The 19,250-nt window shown below is 36.2% G+C and overlaps 1 protein-coding gene across 3 annotated transcripts; it reads right to left on the bottom strand.

The window, feature by feature from the left end:
• Positions 1-13: 13 nt before the first annotated feature.
• Positions 14-18,200, bottom strand: LOC127808430 (probable serine/threonine protein kinase IRE4). 3 transcript variants are annotated; one of them, XM_052346964.1, is made up of 17 exons: positions 17,693-18,199; positions 17,500-17,597; positions 17,183-17,395; positions 14,657-15,901; positions 8,256-8,428; positions 7,913-8,165; positions 6,694-6,786; positions 6,152-6,292; positions 5,983-6,075; positions 5,370-5,562; positions 5,209-5,294; positions 3,696-3,784; positions 2,726-2,777; positions 2,521-2,577; positions 2,100-2,243; positions 960-1,034; positions 14-306 (listed from the first exon to the last, which is right to left on the bottom strand). In XM_052346964.1, the coding sequence occupies exons 1-17, from the start codon at positions 17,913-17,915 to the stop codon at positions 208-210; spliced, it is 3,327 nt and encodes a 1,108-aa protein (XP_052202924.1). In that variant the 5' UTR covers positions 17,916-18,199; the 3' UTR covers positions 14-207. The 3 variants fall into 3 exon arrangements, with proteins under 3 accessions (XP_052202924.1, XP_052202926.1, XP_052202925.1); XM_052346966.1 differs by having other exon boundaries at positions 17,183-17,390; positions 17,693-17,837; XM_052346965.1 differs by lacking the exon at positions 5,983-6,075 and having other exon boundaries at positions 17,693-18,200.
• Between the last annotated feature and the right edge of the window lie 1,050 nt (positions 18,201-19,250).

Below are 19,250 nucleotides of genomic sequence, written 5' to 3' on the forward strand. Positions count from 1 at the left end.
TGCAACTAACGCATATAGAAAGTGACCAAAGCAATGGCCAGCTTAAGCTATGAGATCATCCTGATGCTTTCTTATTTATTATCCCTTGGAACTTAATTCATTAACCAGGGCCAGGAGGCTGCTGCTCCAATGAAGCTAATAATTTTACACTACTATAGATTACAAAGTTGCTGTTTCCTAAATAAGCGGGGGGAGAGACAAGAAAGGCTACAAATTTGGATCTTTGCTGCAAGATGAGCACTTAGATGGACTCCTCCAATTTTGTAAGAGCACATCGTGGTTGATGGTTGCCAACTGTGACAAATTCTGCAAAAGAAACAACAGCATCAGTGACCAAGCTTCATAATGGTGTCATCCAGCAATGGCACCAAAATCAAGTCAAGCCAGCTTCATAATTTCTGATGCACTATAACACCAACTATGAGAAGGGTGGCAGATATATGTGTGTCCAGGAGGACTGTACACAGGAGGAGGTTATCGTATAAAACCCTGAGCTGCTACTATGTTCACTTGTTTAAAATACAAGTTGTTTACAAGATTTTCTGGCATATAACCGATTAATTCTGAAGCTCTCTACACGAGTGTGCGTGCGCGCGCACACAGGAACAAAAAAATAAGAAGGGCTCGGATGTGGAAATAGGCATTCAAGTTAGCGATTACCAGAATCTACAAATGCCAACCAATTAAATATCATCTAGATACCAACAATTGTCATGTCACACATCGTCATGTTATGGCAAGCATTATCAGGTTTTTTTACAAATTAAAGCAGAAGGGCCTTTATTTTCTTTCTTAGTCTTCTTTGTTTGTTTGTTTTTTTTTTTTTTTTTTGGTTGACTTATAAATTGATTTACAAGCAAAAACATATACACATCCTAGATTCTTAGGGGCAAAAACCTTAAGAGATATCAAGGTTGCGCTAGGATTTGTTCAATGTAATTTGGAACAAGAGGGATTACCTTGAAAGAAAAGTTTATCAGGGAGAGATCAAAACTTGATTCAAACTGTTCAAGATCACCGCATTCATCCATTTTCTGAAAAGCAAATAACAAATGAATCTGAATTATCTCAGTATCAACTTCTCAAATTTAGAGAGAGAGAGAGAGAGAGAGAGAGAGCCCATAATAATGGCTTGAATTTTAAGCTTTCTTTCTTCCCTTGATACATGCTTTTTGATATTTATTACTTGAAAGAATGAAATGTTCAAGTCAGTCATGAAGTAGTTATAAAAAGAAAATGTTTGCCATCCATTTCTAACAATAAAATAAGGATCAGTGTCTCAGTTTATAAAAATATGGAAACATCAAACACTATCACGTTTCCACTCAATAAATGGCACTTTCAACTTGCATAACTACAATCAATGTATAGACCCGATTTCACAGCACAAACCCTGAAATACAGAGAAATAGGAGGAACACTTAAATATCGACAAATTCATCAAGATGCCACTTGGTTGCTATAAGAAAGTAATTGACCTTTCACTATTGGCATTTATTTTGTTTACATAAAAAAGCATATGACTTCTACCCTAGGCTAGTGTTGTTGGCCAATGCCGTGTAGGCTTGCTATGTTGTTTTATTCTAAAAATAAAACTACAAATCTGTTCAGAGACAGTCTTCCTGAATTGATATTGAAATTTGTTTGCTAGTTCCTCTATAATATGTAAAATGCAAAAAATCATTTTCTATTATAGATATATCTTAATGCACAAAGTGAAGAAACTGTAGTTTTCCATGTATAAACAAAAAATGCTTGCCATGTCATATCCATGTCCTTCAATCATATCCAAGCATCTTAGTCCCCAAGTCTCAGGACCCACTACTGCTGTAAGGCTCCTCAGGACGTAGCAACAGTCCATGGATCTCTCAGTCATTCTCCTTTCTTCTTTTCTTTTTGCCCCCTCCCAATAAGAATCCTATCATTCATTTATCCTTTACTGAAGTGCAAAATAGCTTTTTAGGGCATTTTTCGGACAACACTCCCAAGTCTCGACTACCTAAGTTATTCATCTTAAATGTTTTTGTTGAAATATATGGTTGGCAAGTTGATAGATGAATATCTCAGCAAAAAAAGTTGACGATGAATAACTAAATTACCTCGGCTCCAGAATTTGAGTCACTAATGTCAGAAGCAGTTTCAGTAGGGGCGGGATCATGTTGCAATCCATTTGAAAATTGTGAATACCTCGACATGAAATAGCTCGTGTCATCTACACTGTCAGGTCGAGGTACAAATGCAGCCTATTAAAGCAACAAATAGTCAAAAGCTAACAGAATTAGTAAAAAAAACACAATATCAAGAAAATATTTACCAGTGTGAAAGGTATATATGTAATTAGGCATCCTTTTAAAAGTATATATGATGTATCCATGTATTATGTTTTTCTCAGTACAAGTACAAATTGAGTATCCAGTATTCCTCCATTTCATGTAAACTTTCCACAGTATCAGAGTGCTTCAATTCATAACAACCGTTTGAAGTTGTGTTAACTTTACAACCAGTAATGTAGAATTATACCTTCTGTAAGGCAAGGGTGTCCCAATTAACTCCCTTAAAGAATGGGTGTGCTTTCACCTGTAGGAAAGTGGAAGACAGTGAGGAAAATCTCTATAGCATTTTTCTTTCCAAGTAATAACATGCTACAAGCAATCAGTTTTTGCTCATGCTAAGCTGGAGGAATTGTTGAATTTGGAAGATCATTTGTAGATGAGCAGAATACAACCTCTGAAGATCCTTTTGCACCAAGACGCTGATCAGGATCATGAGCAAGGAACCTGCATAATGAAGGATGTCTGGATAAATTTGTTCAAAACACCACCTTTGCTAGCATTTAGACACACAAAATTGCACAAGCAAATTCCAATTGCAAATAGGATTTAGTATGACAACTATGCAGGAAAGCTTGAGTGATTTGTGATCAGAATTCTCTCCATATAACCAAACATCCCCCCCCCCCCCCCCCCAGGCAAAAGAGAGAGAGAGAGAGAGAGAGAGGCAAACTCCAATTAAACAAGAATCATGAATATGTTTGCAGAAGCATCTTGTGGTGTTGAGACAAAGAAGATCTGATAAAGTATGGGGATCTAAACCAAAGGAGCCAAAAGATCATACTATACATTACGGCAAAACTATTCAACGCTTTACACAAAAGGTAGCACTTGTTCCTGAAGGCCATAGTACTTTAAACAGAGATAAGACTTAAAAGTAAGCAGGTCAGATTCTATAGCTGAATGAAATAACTATTATTTATCAACTTTATGCACTCAAATCAAATCGTCAATAGGCCATTCAATGAGATTCATATCATTTACTAAGAATATATGTCTGCAATATCAAAATTTCTGCGCTCTCCAGACCTAAAGTTCCATCATGTTATTTTATGGATGAACAGGAAAAACCAATTACAACAAAACTAAGCACTTGACATTCCCTATGCACTATTCACACCAAAAGATTCAGTTCCTTGCCAAGTATTTTGATTTTTACTGTTTTACAGAACTTCAAGTTTGTGAGGCAAAAAAATTACAGAGGGAAAAAATTTGACAGACTGCCTTAATGTTGGAACCCTATCTTTGTAAATGACCTGCAGAACAGCTAGCCATTTGGGAAGAGGAAAAAATAATTCAGTCTGATAAGCTAAAATTATGAACCACGAAACAGTAACTTAAGGAGTTGTAAATTATGAGACCAACCTGTCAATCAAGTCTTGGGCTTCATAAGACATGTCATCAGGAACAGAAGGCCAGGGAACTTTCCTGTTAAGAATGTTATCGAAGATCATCTGTGCAGACAAAAAGATGGTACAAATGTTAAAAGATCAGGTCGTCCTTTGACATAGAAACACAAAATATACTTCTAATATAATTATTAGCTTGACTAAAATTTCAATGATAATTGCTCAGTCAAACAATTGACTCTATTCCATTCAATTAAGAAAAGGACGGGGATCAGTTTTCATATGGAGACTGTTCAGGTTTTACAAACTTAGTGCTACCAAATGGCAAGATCCTAAGATATGCACCATTAGAGGAAAAAAAGGTGATGAACTAAGGACCACTTGAGCTGTGTGTCGAAGATTCTACTGTTAATTATCCAAAGTAGAACTTTGAAAATGAAGAAAAAATACAGTAGGAAGCAACCATCAAACATCAGACTACCGGTGTTTTACTGAACTTTCTAGAATCTGAATATAACCTGCCAAGTGGAGAGGCATGGACAAAAGAGTGGGAAGCAGCTTGACGAAAGAGAAACCCACATTTCTAAACTCCATACCCTTTTTATGCTGAAATAGAAATAGCAATATTGAAACGACATATTTTGTCACCATAAGTAATGTAGATTCTCCTAATATATAACTAATGAACTTCAAATTATTATTTTCATTTATTCCTATCAATTAGTTCATATTTAATTTGGCCACTTACTAATAGCACTGTTCTCCAAAAGATGCAGAACCTAAGAAGCAAAGACCCTTTTCGCAAAGGTGTCATATTCTGTCAGACACTTCCAAATGAATGTCCTACTCGTCTGACTGTTTCCATTATTTTCAAATGTTTATTTACTAATAGCACTCCATGGACTTTGGAAATACCAATGTTCATTGCAGGATCTTGCATGTCTATAAGTTAAGCAAATTAGCACCACATATAAGTTTAAAAAGTAACTTTAAAACCAGTAATGACATAAACAGTGTAAATTTGCATTTATTATTCTTCCCAAACTTTTAGTTTCAACAGTCCTAAACTCAAAAAAGTTTTCATAACATGAGAGGTTTTTTAGACTGTATATCAAGTTTTTTGTGGCACTTATTAAATAGAATGTAAGCTATTTTTGTGTTTACAAATAAAATATATGATATATTACTCAAAGTGTGCCTTGCCATAAGGAAGGAACTGCATGGATGCATGCTCAATAAATGAGCATCTTTATCCATTCAACTTGACTTAATTTTTGGTCCAATCATACTTTAAACAAATTGCAATTTCCTGCTTAATCAGAGTAGTTACAAGTGCATCTCACAACCAATAGGGACCACAGAACTACCTAACCACATAAATATATAACAATAATCAATAGATAATGAATATATACATGTAATTTCTTTTTTGTTCTGTGCATTATATACATGCAAGTTCCTTTTGAGTTCTGTGTCATGCACTGGAATTGAATGGTATATATATCAGAAATTGTAGTAGTATGGGATACCTCTGGACGTTCTGCAGTGAATGGAGGGATTCCAGTGATAAACTCAAATAGGATAATTCCCACGGACCACCAATCTGCGGCATAACCTGTTGAATGGATGGAACACCATTTCAACTATTCATTGCAAATGAAAGATACCTAAATTGAGAGCATGCACAAACCATGTTCAGTTCCAAGAAGAATCTCAGGTGCCAAATAGTCTGGAGTGCCAACAGCTGCATGCTCATTTCTCTCATCTCTTTCTAGAGTGTGTTGACCATGTGCATCTAATAGAACAACTCCATCTGTATCAGGTCCAGGTAAGTCACCCGTACTGTTCATGAGGCCAATTTTGGATAACCCAAAGTCTGTAAGCTGGAAGAATAAGCAGTGGTTAATACATCAATTAATAGAATCAAAAAACCAAGCAACCCATAAAGCCCATTTTTGGTCATTTCAGTGTCCAAATGCTGCAAAAAACCTCACAGTATCAGGTTGATGGATGTGGACATTTACAAGCAGTTTATCTTTAAACTTCAGAAAAACTGAAGAGGGATTATCAAAGGACATATAACTTCAGAAGGCAATCATTAAAAGTTCCAGAGCTACCCAGCTAGTAATATGGCAAACAGTGCTTGTAAAGAATTCTTTGTCCTTTTTAGCTAGTGGTTCAAGACAATGCCCTCAATGGAAAATCATGGAGACATTCTACATAATCCGACATACTGCTTAATTTAACAGTATCTCAGATGCTCGGCAAAAGTTTGGAATGAAATTAGAAAGTTTTAACAGAACCTTGATATGCCCATCATGTGCAATCAGTATGTTATCTGGCTTCAAGTCACGGTGCACAATTCCAAGAGAATGCAGGTACTCTAACGCAAGAACCTGGAATGTATAAATATTCTATTGGGAAAAGAAGTTAAAATATAGAGACAATATCTGTGATATAGATAATACAAACCAGTTCTGCAATGTAGATACGAGCTACATGTTCTTCAAGGCAACCAACTTTTCTAAGCAAAGAGTATAAATCACCACCATTGAGATATTCCATAACCAAATAAAGGTTGTCTCTACTGGTGAATGAATAAAAGAACCGGACCTGCATTAAGAAGAGGATAGTCATTCCAGCTAGAAGCCAGATTGGAATAACTGATATTATAAATTTCAAATGCCAACAACCTTCCTCAAGAAACAAGTAAGATAATAAGTATAGAAGGGGCTTGGTCCAGTAGTGAGCGGCATCCTCACAAGGTCGTGACTTTTCAAACTCACTTTCCTTAAGGATATGGCTCAAAGATATTTCAGAAAAAAGAAAAAGGAAATGAAAGATAACATCTCTGACAAGTAACATATAACATAATATGCGTGCAAGATCATGACCATGAAGATATTGATGCAGTTACAAAAATAGAAAGATATTCATGACCTCATACAGCATATACAGCAGTTCTCATAGCTGGAAGAGAAAGAAGAGGGGGGGAGGAAGGTCTTGAGTGTTACCACAAAAGGGTTTCTAACAGTTATCAAGATATTACGCTCGGCCAGTATGTGCTCAATATCATTTTTCCTTATCATATCCAATTTCTTGAGCACCTGCATAGGTGAAAGAGAAAAATTACTAAAAAAAAAAAAAATCACAGAATCCACCTACAATTAGAAACATGGGCATAAAAACAAAAGAAATAAACACCAGAATACTCATCTGTAACTGTTACAGATACTAGGTTGCGTGTGATTAGGATATGGAGCTTAAGCATAGACTTCTGAGCAGCATTATTTTTGAGAAAGTTATAATGAATTATTTTATAGGCTATTCTTAAATCTTAACAGCAGCTTAACATTTTACACAAAGGCACCAGTCTTCATTCCTCTTCCTAGGACTAAAACTAAGAACAAGTGAAAGGCCATCACACATTCTAAACAATTATACTCTTTGGCTGAGAAGCCTTTCGAAAGTGGTTAACTTATTCAAGAAAATCTAAATAATAAAATGTAATCATGATTTCCTGCACATGCACTGAGTAAGAGTAACCATGTTGTTGCAAAAACAAATACGAAGTCTTCAACATTCATATGTAATTTAAAGAAGTCGCTGAAAGTTTAAGAAAACATCAATGCAAGTTAATTAATCATCTTGGCATTACCTTCCAAACATTATCTCAGCAAAGTTGAGAATACAAGGGCAACTGCTTTACTTTTTCATAGTAGAGATTCATTTTGGGACAGCCACACGGAAGCAAGAAACTCATGTTGGGAAGAAGAGAGTAGAAAGTATGTTGAGAGTAAAAAATAACAAGGTAAAAGATAAAATCACCCTCTCTCTACAGGTTTAGGCTTTTAGATAAGATGGTGGTTAACAATTCAACATAGTTTTAGAGTAGCCAAAGATCCAAGTTCAAACCTCACCATCAACCCATTATTTCAATATTTGTACGTGTTTGTCCAATTATGCAGAAAAGTCAAGCCACACAAGAAGGGGCATGTAAGGAGTAAAAATAAAAATATAAAGCATAAAGATCCCCCCCTCTCTTTACAAGCTTAGACATTTAGATGAGATGGAAATTAACAATTCAACAACGTATATATTTTATTCTCGTGTGTCAATGTCAATCTATTGTCTCAATTGTCATGTCATTACGTAGAAGTTCAAATGGTATCTTCTCGCAAGTCTGTATACGCAAAAAAACTTCCAGTCAATATTTCATTATTCAATTGATACCTTTATTGCAAATAAATCCCCTGTTGTTCGCTTACGGGCAAGAAAGACTTTACCAAAGGCACCTTTGCTAATTGGTTTAATAATCTCAAAGTCCTCGATGCTTGTGCGTTCTTTATGTGAGTGATATCGAGGAGTTGACATTGTACTACTCTGAGATGCCATATCCAGCAAAACGTTATAGCTTCCAATTTGTCCACTATTATTCTCCGTGCCTTTAGCATCCAATAGATCACAGGCAAGTATATACTTCTCTCTACAAATGGATGCAAAAAATTACAAGGTCAAATTCAACTCACTTCACAGTTGCAGCTATATGCTTTACTTTTCTGAATTTAGAACTTACCGCAGCAGACTCTCTATCCGGTTTCCAAATGTGTCTACCACAAGAGCTTTCATCTTGCTATGTTGTAAAACATCCTGTAAATCTTCTAGACAAGCAAGTAAAAACTCACTGGACCCTTCCTCAGAAAGATCTGTGCCAGCTACACATCGAGCAATGTCCACCAGATCAGTCATCTATAAAAGGAAAGCAGAACTTCTATGTTCAGTGCATGTCACATTCACAGATTAGGATGCATGCCCAACAAACATAATAGTCCCTCGTCAACAAATAGATATATAAGAAACAAAATGAAATGAAACAAAGACTGCATGCAAAGCAAATAGATAAGCAGATAGAATCACGGAAAATGAGGTTCCCAAAATATTAGTACTCCTTATTTTTTGGTCTTTGGTCCCACAAAAGCATTCGCCTGGCATATTAAAATGGAAGCTTGGAACCTGATTTTCTTCATTTAGTATTAGTAGAGTGTGTGTGGCCTTAAAATTTATCTATAAAACAGAAAATTTTTAGCATTATCTGTCCACAAGTGGCTGTGGACACCTTAGAGTACAAAGGCTTCAAGTTGAGCAAGTTTAAGACTGAATATATTGGAATCTAAGTTTAGCAAAAATAGGAGTGGAAATGATGTTGTGGTGAGGCTTGAAGATCAGGTTATTCCAAGAAAATATCAATTCAGATATTTTAATTGCTTATATTAATTGTTCAAAAAGAGTTAGAGATCATTCAGGATGTTACTCACAGAATCAAGTTCAAATGGTTATAAAAAGAGAATCACTTCCAACATTTTATCTACTAGTAAAATCCGTTTAAAACTAAAAGGGAATTTGTCAACAGCTAGGGTTTCCCTAAGTAACAAGAAACAACAAGAAGAGTAATGTTTCTGTATTGGGAAAGATGGCAGCTGATATGGAATGATTCAATCATTGATTGGTGATTGATTAATTGATGATTGATTGGTGATTGATTAATTGATGATTGATTGGTGATTGATTATATATGTTTCCTAGATTGATTGACTGTATATATTATTTCCTAAAAGTAAAATTGTGTATTCTAGATTAGATTATGTTTCCAATCTTGGTTGTATCCTAAATTGTATAGATCCTAGAATTCTTTCCTAAAGTTAGTTGTTTCCTATTTTTGTAAAGAAGCTTGTAGAAATCAAGCTTTTCTAGTGAATAAAATAGTGAGACAGTAAGGTTATTTTTTTCCAAAACTTAACATGGTATCAGAGCCTTAGGGATTGTTTTTGTTCTACAATTCTCTGGGATCTACAAAGCCTATCCTTACTAGTCTTCCCATCTTTCGTTTGTCATCTGAATCTTGGCCAAGAGATGTCTTCCGTCCAAGAACCTACATCAAATATAGCCAATTCCTGCCATACCTCAAAAGTTCCAATTGCTGGAACTCAAAATGGGACCTTGGGAGGAGAATTGCAGTCTCTCCAAGCAGCCTATCGTTTGAACGGGAAAAACTACCTAAAGTGGTCACAGCTGATCCGGACCTTTCTTAAAGGGAAGGGGAAGCTTAGCCACTTGTTAGGAACAGGCCCAAAAGAAGGTGATCCAGCGTTCGCAGCATGGGACGAGAAAGATTCCTTGGTAATGTCCTGGCTTTGGAATTCTATGGTTCCAGAGATCAATGACATTGTCGTGTTTTTTATCACAGCTAAGGATATTTGGGAGGCCATAAACTTGACCTATTCCAAGGTTAAAGATGCAGCCCAAATCTATGAAATACGGGCAAGGGTGGCAGCAACCAAACATGGCTCGAAGACCATCACGGAGTATGCAAATATGTTGCAAACTCTATGGCAAGAGCTAGATCACTACCAATGTTTGAAGATGAAATGTAGTGAGGATGTTGCACTCCATAAGAGATTTGTTGAAAAGGAGCGGATATATGACTTCTTGGCCGGCCTCAACAGTGAATTTGATGCAGGTCAGAGTGCAGATTCTTGACAAAGAGGATTTACCTTCCTTGAATGAGGTAATCTCCTTAATAAGGGCAGAAGAAGCTATCTCCGATGAGAGTTCTGCCTTAGTGTCTTTAAAAACTCATAATCAAAACAAAGGCCCTATGGATGAAAAGAAACCAGTGGATAGGGATTCTTTATGGTGTACCTTTTGTAAAAAACCTAGGCACACCATAGAGAAGTGCTGGAAGCTCGGAAAGCCATCTAGAGGGAGACCAGTAAGGAGTCAAGTGCATATAGCAGCAGCCAACAGTTAGCAACAACTGGAACCGAGAGGATTGGAGCATGGGGGACAGTCTCTTGAACTCAACAAGGCAAAAATTGAAAGACTAAAAAATTTTCTGGGATCTCTAGACAAAAAGGCAGAAAAGGTAGCTCTCTTGCTCTCACAGGTATTGCTTCCTATACTTTTTCCCTACATGCTTTAGAAACTTTACACCAACATTGTTGGATCCTAGACTCAGGTGCTTCAGACCACATGATATCCCATCCACAATTGTTTACTTCCTATAATCCTTGTCCTAGCTTTAGAAAAATTACAATGGCAGATGGCTCACTCATTACCGTTGCTGGTCAAGAAGATATTCTTCTCAATGATCACCTAACCCTCAAGAATGTCCTTCATGTCCCCAAATTATTTGTTAATCTTATATCTGTTCAAAAACTTATTGAGGATACTAATTGCAGTGTATCTTTTTATTCTAATATCTGTGAGATACAGGAACAGGGCAAGAAGAGGATGATTGGGCTTGCTAGGGCTAAAAAAGGCTTTATTACCTCGAGGAATCAATAGGGCCGGACAAGAAGGAGTCTCTTCCTCTTATGTCATGCCTAGCTCAATCCAATGAGGATGAGATGTGGTTACAGCATTATAGAATGGGTCATCCCTCCTTTCTTACTCTCAAATTAATGTTTCCTAATTTAGCTAAAGGTCTGGATTTTAGTCACTTTCATTGTGCTGATTGTGAACTTGCCAAACATAAAAGGGTTTCTTTCCCTCTTTCTAATAAAATGATTGATTTCCCCTTCTCTTTAATCCATAGTGACATTTGGGGTCCATCAAGTGTTCCCAATATTTCTGGGACAAGATGGTTTGTCTTATTTGTTGATGATGATTGTACTAGAGTGGTGTGGTTATATTTGTTGAAAGCCAAGTCAGAAGTAAGCCATGTTTTCCCCAATTTTTACAACATGGTTAAGACTCATTTTGGGATAAATGTAAAGCGGTTTAGATCTGATAATGCTAGAGATTTCTTCAATCACACTCTATCTGCTTTCTTTCAACAAAAAGGTATTATTCACGAGTCTTCTTGTCCTTACACCCCTTAACAAAATGGGGTGGCCAAGAGGAAAAATTGTCATGTTCTAGCTGTTATTCGAGCACTTCTTTTTCACCATAATGTCCCTCAACATTATTGGGGAAAAACAGCCCTAACTGCCACCACTCTTATCAACAGATTGCCATTTAAAACCCTAGAATCTCAAAGTCCTATTCAACTATTGATGAGTCATTTTCCTGACTTCCATGTGACTAGTAATTGGCAGCCCAAGATATTCGGGTGCACAGCCTATGTTCATATTCCAATAGCTAATAGAGGGAAACTAGATCCTCGTGCCTTAAAATGTGTATTTATTGGATATTCATCTACACAAAAAGGCTATCGATGCTATCATCCTCCTTCAAAGAAATATTTTGCATCTGCTGATGTTACCTTTGCTGAAAATGAGTTGTACTTCAGATCATCAACTATTTTAGAACAAAATCAGACCTTGATTAATGGGGATTCCTCCTTTCTTCCTGACCCTAATCTGCTATCCTTGAACCCATCTCCTAAATAGAAAGACTCAAAAAACATGACACCTGAGAAAGCTTCACCTTCTACTCCTCGGCCTATGCAGGTATACTCAAGGAGGAATAAAACCGAATCTAGTCCTATGCAAGCTCCTGCATCCTTTACAAGTCCTAGTCCTACGGTCTCTACAAGCAGAATAACACTGACAATCCTGCCATTTCAAAGTCATCACCAGGTATTCCCGCAACCAATTCTCTTGATATGACTCATATGAGCTCTACAAAATCTACTGAAGCTATTGTCCAACCAAATATCTATGACCTTGATTGGCCCATTGCTCTAAGAAAAGGGAAAAGAACTTGTACCAAGCATCTATTACACCTATTTCTTTCCTTTTCTAAGTTGTCTCCTACCCATAAAGCCTTTCTTACCAGCCTACATACCATCCTTATTCCAAAAAGTTTTTCTGAAGCTATAGGGAATAAGAATTGGAAGGATGGCATGGAAGCTGAGATGACAGCCTTAGAAAAAAATCAGACCTGGGAAGTGATAAAATTGCCTAAAGGAAAACATCCAGTGGGTTGTAAATGGGTCTATACTGTGAAATATAGGTCTGATGGATCTCTAGATTGGTACAAAGCAAGATTGGTTTCCAAGGGATATACACAAGTGTACGGGGTAGACTATTTGGACACTTTTGCACCGGTGGCTAAACTTAATACAGTTAGAGTCCTTCTTTCATTAGCTGCTAATCTAGGTTGGCCATTACATCAGTTTGATGTGAAAAATGCATTTTTACATGGTAACCTAGAGGAGGAGGTATATATGGAAATACCACCAAGTTATGAAATAGCCACACAAGGGCCGATTGTATGCAAACTAAAAAAAGCCCTGTATGGACTAAAACAATCCCCACGGGCTTGGTTTGGGAGATTCACGAGTGTTATGCTTGGCATGGGGTATAGACAAAGCCAAGGAGACCATACTCTTTTTATTCAACATTCGGCCACAGGGGGAGTAACTGTGTTAATTGTGTATGTAGATGATATTGTTGTTACCGGCAATGATAAAGAAGGGATGACTAAATTAAAGGAATGCTTGTTAAAGGAGTTTGAAATCAAAGATTTTGGGAGATTAAAATATTTGGAATAGAGGTGGCTCATTCTAAAGAGGGCATATTCATATCTCAGCAAAAATATGTGGTAGACCTTTTAAAGGAGACCAGATTGCTAGGCTGCAAAGCAAGTGACACACCCATTGACCCAAATCATAAGTTGGGAGAAGCTCTAGAAGGAGATAAAGTTGACAAAGGAGTTTACCAAAGGCTGGTTGGAAAGCTGATATATTTGGCCCATACTCGGCCAGATATAGCTTATGTTGTGGGGGTGGTTAGTTAATTCATGCATAACCCAAGGGAAGTCCATCTTAAAGTTGTGTATCGAATACTCCACTATCTAAAAGGAGCACCTAGAAGAGGCATTTTGTTCAAAAAGGGAGAAGCTATGACCCTTGAGGCCTACACAGATGCAGACTATGCAGGCTCTGTTGTAGATAGAAGATCTACTTCCGAATATTGTACTATGTTGGGAGGCAATTTGGTAACGTGGATGAGCAAAAAATAAAATGTGGTGACTAGGTCAAGTGCTAAGGCTGAATTTTGTTCCATGGCTCTAGGTATGTGTGAATTATTGTGGCTAAAAATTCTTCTAAATGATCTCGAGATTGAGTGGACTACGCCTATGAAGCTTTACTGTGACAACAAATTGGCAATCAGTATCGCTCATAATCCTGTTCAACATGACAGGACAAAGTACATTGAAGTAGATAGGCACTTTATCAAGGAGAAATTGGATAGTGAGCTGATATGCATACCATACATCTCATCCCAAGATCAGTTAGCAAACATGATAACTAAGGGCTTGCCTGCACCAGTGTTTAACAGGATGATAAGCAAGATTGGGATGCAAGATATACACGCCCAATCTTGAGGGAGAGTGTCAACAGCTAGGGTTTCCCTAAGTAACAAGAAACAACAGCAAGAGTAATGTTTCTATATTGGGAAAGATGGCAGCTGATATGGAATGATTCAATCATTGATTGGTGATTGATTATATATGTTTCCTAGATTGATTGACTATATATGTTATTTCCTAAAAGTAAAATTTTGTCTTCTAGATTAGATTACGTTTCCTATCTTGGTTGTATCCTAAATTGTATAGATCCTAGGATTCTTTCCTAAAGTTAGTTGTTTCCTATTTTTGTAAAGAAACTTGTATAAATCAAGCTTTTCTAGTGAATAAAATAGTGAGACAGTAAGGTTATTTTTTTCCAAAACTTAACAGAATTTTTTTCAAATGAAATATCAGACAATAAATGAGATTATCCTAATAAGGTTGAAATGGTGCCTATTGCAGATAAAATGTGTAAGACATGATTATGATGACTTGGGCATGTAAGAACATTAGGTGTGCCTATGCAAAGAGAGGATGAAATAAAGTTGGTAGCAAAAGAGGACATATAGAAGATATTTTCATGGATAAAGATGATTGGTGATGATAATGATGATGGGATGCTGATAACCACAGCAAAAACTCTTAACCAACCATTGATTCAATAATTTGTTGAATGCTTACTTGTTGCACACTCTCCAACTCTGAAGAATTACTATGCTCTAGCCAGAAGAAGTCAAAATGATTAGTTTTAGGAGTATTCGTTGAAGATCCTGATGTTATGCTTCCAGCTGAGGAAGGTGGACCACAATGGACAAGCTTCATGCCAGAGAGACCCTTCAAATTAGTGGTTGCAACATGAGAATCATCAATACATGCAGTATCCATCTCATGAAGATCCTCAAACATTCCCTCAACGCCTTTACTTCGCCACTCACTTATCTTTGGAGAACAACCTTCAGATACAATTGCAGGATCTGGGATTCGAATTCTTGAACCTTCAGGGCTATCATATGATCCATGGACACTTATATTGAACGACTGTATAATTTGTTCCAGCATCTCTGCAAGTTTTAACAGACGGTCATCCATGTCCGAGCATTTCAGATCACATTTTTCGGCATAAGCACATATGTAGGAATGAGATTCCAAGTGTGAAGTTGCAACTATTTCTTCACATATCCTGCAAATAACTGAATCACATCCATCTGAGTTTCTTTCCTGCTCATCAACTGAACAACTAGCCGTGTCTATTAGACAACTACCATCAAGTTGATGATATTCTTTAGTGCGTGAAAGCAAATCAGACTGCAAGCTTTGAGGAAGAGAATTAAGGTCAATAGCCATAAAATCCTTTCTCGAAGCAATTTTAGGCTCATTAGCTGCCACCATGTCAAACTGGCATGCAGTTTTTTCAAGGGACCTAGGGACCTTACTTTCTTCCTGTAATCCATGTTTAATATCTCTCAACTGGCTTAAAGAAAAAAATGGACCAGAATCGGCAATCACTCGATCAGGATCCCAGTTCATTTCGACCACTGGAACACTGTCTAAGCATTTCTTAAATTTATGAAGGGATTTCTCATCAATTGGCTCACTGCCTCTCTCAAAATGCAACAGTCTTGTACAACGTGTCAATATAAAAAGCATCCGTGTAAACAACCACTTGAGCAATCCCGTTTGGCATTGCTTCCTCTTGTCAGTCAAATCTTGAACAATTGTTTCACACTTGGTACGAAACTGTAAGGAGGTCATTTTAACACAGTCCTGACAAAGAATCAGGAGATCCTCTAACAATTTCTGTGCTTCTGGACATAAGAAGTTTGGTTTGTCCAAGAGTTCCATCACCTCCCCAGCAAAACAACCCAACTCCAAATTGACAACTTCTTTTACAGCATCGAATCTTGAACGCAGCGATCCCAGAAGTTCCTGATCAGCAGCTCAAGAAGAAATAATTAGAGAGCAAAATATAGAGTAACGGAAAGGACACAAAAAACTAAAATTAAAATCAGTTATCAATTTCCAGTCCAAAAGAGCCCAGTCTGCAGTAAAATATAACATGTAATAATGCCCAAATGCCAATTCAACCAGGGTACATGAGGTTTAACCATTTTAGAAGAGAAAATTGTTTCACGAGATTTAAAATGAAAATTCAGTGATCCTGTTACATATTTATTTAGAAACCAGAGGAAACTACTTTGTGCTACCAGAATTCTCTTCCAATTCAAAAAAGAAAAAAAGAAAAAGAAAAACATAAATGAAAGTAAATGAAGGATAGAAACCTCATATTTTGTGTAAGAAAATTAAACCTCGTCAAAGGATGTCCTTGAAACACTTATCCTGTGGTTAGCAGTTTCACTGACTGAAAAGTCTATTTTACCATACAAATAATGTAAAACAAACTTTTTTTTTTTTTTTGAGAAACTAAATCTGTATATTCTGTATATCAGCAGTTCATATTATTAGCCTACTTTATCACAACAAAGGAGGCCTTCCCAATCATCAATATTTTTGTCAAGCAAATATTGCAAACTTTTTTAAATTTTGATTTCAAGTCAAATGAACCTTGCTTACAATTGGAGTAATTTTAATTGCAGAAAGGCAAGGATAAAAGGTCTTCAATGCCAAAAACAAGGCAAGGTCTGCAACCTTCTGAGCTTAGAGCATTGCAAATCCAGTTGCTGTAATGGCAGAATTATTTAGTGAGAGTTAACAATTTCATTTCATCCATGTTCCATTTTCTCAAGTTGAAAAGATTCAGATAATCAACCTTCAAAAACTGGATAGAAAGGGAAATGGATATAAAATTTTTCAAGCATAGAAGAATTATACACTTCAAAAGAATGAAGCTAAATACCCTTCCATTACACCCTTTGGTTTTGACTAACATACTCTGTTGCTCAGTATTACTCTTTCTCCTTAGCCAATCCTTGTTGGGAATCTTGTTGTCATTGATTAGTAGAGCCACTAATCATTTGGCCATAAATATGCAAAATTGGCTTTTTGTTCATTTCTTATTCAAAGAACATACCACTTGCAGATGTTTGATATACTATAGTCAGTTGCAGCTTTAGAAGTCAGGCATTCTTTTTCAAATTATGCTTAAACATCTGACAATGACGAGCAACCATCTCTCATTCCAGAAAATGGTACTGAAATCTTACTTTCTCACTTATGATGATTAAACCAGAAAGGTATCTAAGATTTTACCTTCAAATTGTCATAGCTATGAGACCGAGGATGCAGAGGATAAATGCCACCTGTTGGTCCCAGTTCGTGTGAGAAACTTTTTAGACCTTTTGGCACTTTGATGGTACACATGCTTTCTGGTGAAGTTTGGTGTGCAATTGCTTGCTTCCCCACCTTGTGTAGTCTAGTTCTTAGGCACTCCTTGACAAATCCCTTAACATCTGGCTCACTATACTGCCAAATTAGTGACACTGCTTATTTTTAAATCACAAAGTATTGGGAAACATAACAAAGCAGAAGTCCAAAAACTCCAAAAGACTTTCTTAACAAAAACTCACCCCTGAATTTGGAGTAGCATCGTTGATATATTGATTATTGGAATCTTTGAAAATATGTGATCTGAACCAACGAGCTATCTTCTTCCCTTTATGGCGCCCTATGGAGTAAATGAACAACATATACACATATACAGATGTAGTTATACATTTCCCAGACATGCACAATATGTATTCATAGAACAAGACGACGTACCTTCCGTAGAACCATCGCGGTTTCCATGTCCTCGTTGTTTCAAATTCCCGCAATAACTCGGAAGTCCGCCAGTCCGAGAATCGAAAATTTTTTCGGCATCATGATCACACCTTGACCTCCGCGGGTCTTTCAGACTCACCCGTCGGGTCTTGATTCGGTTCAACCCCGCCGGAATTCCTGTCTCCGGCATCGATTCCCCGCAGACCTTGCCCTCTTCCTCCATGTACAAACTCGTTTGAAATCAACTAACTCCGAACAGAAACCCTAGCATATATGCAAACATATATATATGTATATATATTTATATAAATTCACGCCTACTCCAAATTCACTGGCAACGATTGGAGAAGCTCAGTTTCGGGTTGAGAATCGGATAAAGAGAGTGAAATTGGAACACGCCTACGACGAAGATTTCCACGGATGCAATACATATGCATGGCTGAATAAGCTCTGTTCTGGTTTTCAAACTGAGGGAGGGTGGTGGGTAATGGGTAGCTAAAAGGGGGAGGGAGAGCCTGGCTGGGGGAAAATGAAATATTCAATAATAAATTAGATAAAACGGCAAATTTCACTTCAGGGCCCTCATGTTTCACTAAATTCAGAATGCACCTCTACGTTCTATAAATATCTCTATACTTCTACAAAAGGCACATATGAAAATGAATGTTCAAATAATAAATTAGATAAAATGATTAATTGCATTTAATGCCCTCATGTTAACTAAATTAGAGAATGCATTTTTATATTTTATAAATTATATGGCTTTTCTTTTTTCGATATTTATTAAGAAATATGTACATTTTTACAGTATTATAAAAATATTTAAGTCTATTATATTTCATATCTTAGTATGATGATGATTTGTTGATTCATAAACTACATAATAATCCAAATTTAATTTGAGAACCAAGTTATAAAGAGCTTAAAATATTAGATTTACTCAAAAGTATAGTCTAAGGTCATCCAAACAAATACTAAGATAGTCTGAGCTTAAGCTCGTGTTCATAAATAGTTTGTCTAGTCTATTCAAAAGATCAAATTTGAACATTTACAAGTTTTTTTTTTTGACTAACTCTTTAATTCGCATATATATAAATGTGTAATATCTTAATATCCAAATATAATATTTATTGCATCATTACCACATTATTTTGGAGTACCATACTTTTTTTTTTTTAGGAATAGTCAATTCAAACAAGTTTTGGCTCAAGTATTGCTTAAACTAACTCGGAATTGAAAATAAATTAAGAAAACACAAATATATTAAAAATCGATTGATGATTGACTCCAAAATTTTCGTCAAATATTAATATACTATAATTTTTAAAAGCTTGAGGTGCAATATTTATAAATTAAAGGATCTTTTACTTATTTTTTAAGTTAATAACATTGGAACAATATGTTTAGTAATTCTTAGATTTATATCACTTGGCAAGTAGTTACAATAAATAAATAGAATGAGAATAGTGTCACAATTTTGTAATATTTATACATCACACCATCTTCACTTTATCAACTATTAGTTTTTTAAAATAAAAATAATAATACAAAAGATAAA

This window comes from Diospyros lotus, chromosome 8 (assembly GCF_014633365.1).
Source record: "Diospyros lotus cultivar Yz01 chromosome 8, ASM1463336v1, whole genome shotgun sequence".
Lineage (NCBI taxonomy): Eukaryota > Viridiplantae > Streptophyta > Magnoliopsida > Ericales > Ebenaceae > Diospyros > Diospyros lotus.